Source organism: Oncorhynchus clarkii, chromosome 18, assembly GCF_045791955.1.
Source record: "Oncorhynchus clarkii lewisi isolate Uvic-CL-2024 chromosome 18, UVic_Ocla_1.0, whole genome shotgun sequence".
NCBI lineage: Eukaryota > Metazoa > Chordata > Actinopteri > Salmoniformes > Salmonidae > Oncorhynchus > Oncorhynchus clarkii.
In genome coordinates, this window is record NC_092164.1 from 14,244,520 (window position 1) to 14,247,566 (window position 3,047).

At 46.4% G+C, this 3,047-nt stretch overlaps 1 protein-coding gene across 1 annotated transcript in view; it reads left to right on the forward strand.

Moving 5' to 3' along the window:
* Positions 1 to 500: 500 nt before the first annotated feature.
* The window catches only part of LOC139373036 (fibroblast growth factor 14-like), a 49,558-nt gene continuing 47,011 nt past the window's right edge, over positions 501 to 3,047 (forward strand). The window contains exon 1 of the mRNA XM_071113045.1: positions 501 to 1,122. Coding sequence (XP_070969146.1) covers positions 618 to 1,122 — 505 coding nt within the window. The 5' untranslated portion in view covers positions 501 to 617. The remainder of the gene's footprint in view (positions 1,123 to 3,047) is intronic.

Genomic DNA, 3,047 nt, shown 5'->3' on the forward strand with positions numbered 1-3,047 from the left:
AACTGGGGGAGCGTCTCGTTCGTAGGTGATGATGTGGAAACCACGTGTCTACGTAATGGAAAGCGGATATCTTGGCTTGAACCCCTCCTCCCTCTCCTCCCTCTCACCCCCCCCCCCCCCCCTCGCGCCCGCCTCTCTCCAGCGCAGGGGTACGGGACCACGCACACACATCCCTACCGGATGCGTTATACTTTTGGGAGAAGGGAGGGCCATAGTCAGCTTATTTTCATCAACAAGGTGAGAAAGAGAGGAAAAGAAGAGGGGGAAAGAGAAAACAGAAACTACCCGGATAGGAGAGCAGTAGCAGTGCACTGGGACTCTATCAGAGAAGCATGGATTATTCATTTTAAAAAGCCTAGGCTTTATTAAATATTAAACACGTTTTTTTTAAAGACGCAGGAACGAAGGGATTGATTCCTGCTGGGATTTACAGTAAAAGCGAGTAGCCTTCACCAACGTGACGACGCGACTAGATTTGGATTCGGGGCTCCAGCGTTTGGCTATGCGTTGTTGGTTAGAAAGCTCCGCTGCAGTGTTCGCATAGGGATGGTACCCCTACGGGTTCACTAACGGACCGATCCCATATCCACCCTCACCCCGGGAACGTACGAACTAATATGCAATGGTTTTTTGTCCAGAAATCCCCTGCGTTTCGCCGACTACACGCTAGCTCCGCATGTCTGTCTGCCGCACCGCTCCCCCTGTGCGGCAGATGCGATCTAAAGAGTCTATTTGGGCTTCTGACGCGCCGGCCAGGCGGCAGCAGCAGTACCCGCAACAGCGATACCGTTAAGGAGCAGGAGCAAGTGGAGGAAACTGCAGCATTCGCCTTCATTCTGAGGTATAACGAAGCGTTTCTGCAGCTAAGCGCCAACGCGAAGGACCCGGGGATTCATCTGTTCTGTTCTATGGTCCAGCTGGTTGGGCCGAGTCGCAGAGCTAAGCCCAACGGGACCTGGCTGTTATGCAAGCGGGGGGAGCGAGTCCCCATGAGGGTGTCTAGGCTGCTGGAGCGCTCCTCGACCAAATCGATGAGGTTTCTTTGGAACATTTACAGCAAAGGATCGCATATGCTGCAGTGTCTTTGTGGCAAGAGTCTCAAGAAAACCAAGAACCCAACTGGTGAGTGAGAGACTGAAAGAGTGACCCCCCTGTGTGTGTGTGTGTGTGTGTGTGTGTGTGTGTGTGTGTGTGTGTGTGTGTGTGTGTGTGTGTGTGTGTGTGTGTGTGTGTGTGTGTGTGTGTGTGTGTGTGTGTGTGTGTGTGTGTGTGTGTGTGTGTTTCTCCCCTGTTACTGCACTGTTAGGCGCAAGCTTGTGGTTGCTGGTGTGTTGTAGCTGCAATCGCAATTGTGCACCAAGTGAGCGCAGGGGGAGAGGAGGGGGTGAATAACTTATTTGCGCAGACCCCACTGCTGCTGCTGGTGTTGTGTGTGTGTGTGTGTGTGTGTGTGTGTGTGTGTGTGTGTGTGTGTGTGTGTGTGTGTGTGTGTGTGTGTGTGTGTGTGTGTGTATGTGTGTGTGTGTTGAGCGCGCGCGTGCCAGAAGCGCAGCAGGAAAAAAGCCAACACACAAAAACAAATCCCTCAAACGCAACGACACAGCAACACATAGATTTCAGCTGTAGCGGAACTTTTTTCTGGTGATTGTAGGGCCTGTTATGCCAATTCTATTTAGCTGCAGACTGTATCGAGGCTGCGTCTTTTCGCTGTGCTGTGGCTGCCGCTGTTCTCACTCGGGGTTGTTCGGGTTTGTATCACTGCAGTAATGCTCACTTCTGCAACACTTCCACGGGCTCAGCTCAGTACTGGCCCAGTCAAACACTCTGCGGCCCTAAACCTAAACGCAATGTTTCCCCTTTACGTCAATATTAAGAATTCACTAAGGCTGCATACGAATTGGACATCAAGGCTGTTGATGCAGCTCACCTAGATACGTTGCCATGACTGTAAATACACGCTGAGATATACACAGCATTTTTTTTTTTTTTGGATCTATAAATAACATCATCAGATATTCCAACACAAAGGCCTATAGCATCTCATGCAAAGCAATGCGACATATGCTGCACCAACAATGGAACATTTAGGCCAACTTTGAATTATACAAGGCCTACCACGTCTTTTCTCACTTCCCCAAATAGGTTATTTTTCTAGTAGGCCTACACTGAAAAAAATAAGGTTCTTAAATAGTTCTTCCCCAGCTCTTAAAGGGACAGTTCGATATTTGGCAGTGATGCCCTTTATCTACTTCCCCAGAGTCAGATTAACTCGTGGAGGCCATTTTTATGTCTGTGCTGCAGCGTGAAGGAAGTTGCTAACTAGCAATAGCGACATTTGTTGTTCTAGCTGTTCTCATAGACTTCCAGTTATTGCACTAACGCTAGTTAGCGTTGGCTCATGAAACTGCCTCTAACTTCCTTCATACTGGATGCATATACATCAAAATTGTATCCATGAGTTCATTTGACTCTGTTGAAAGAGATAAAGGGATTCATTGCCAAAATCACGAACTATGCCTTTAAGGTTCCTTGGAGAACTCTAGACTGATAAATAGCCTTTGAGTTAAGTGGGGTTTCTTGATGTGGCATCTACAGTTCTTCAGAATTCTAAAAGGTTCTTGAAATGTACGGAAGCCTCCAGATGTGTCCCTTTCATAGCACACAGCAAATTGGCCAGTGTTTATTTTTCAGTGTAACATTTCTAGTGTTGATTCGGGAGTTAAATTAACACTGGAAGAGTTACATTAACACTGGAAGAGTTACATTAACACTGGAAGAGTTAAATTAACACAGGAAGAGTTGAAAAATAATCACATTGTTTGTGTTAATAACCAGAGTTGTAACAAAATTGTGCCCATCATTATCATATTTCCCAGCATTCTCTATTGCTGGTAGATTTTTGTTTCAATATGTGGACCCCAGGAAAAGTAGCTGTTGCTTTAGCACTAGCTCATTGTGATCCTTATAAAATACGAAATATCTATATGTTTTGCATGTACATTGATTGATTATTTAATCTTATGCTACTCAAATATAAATAGCATAAA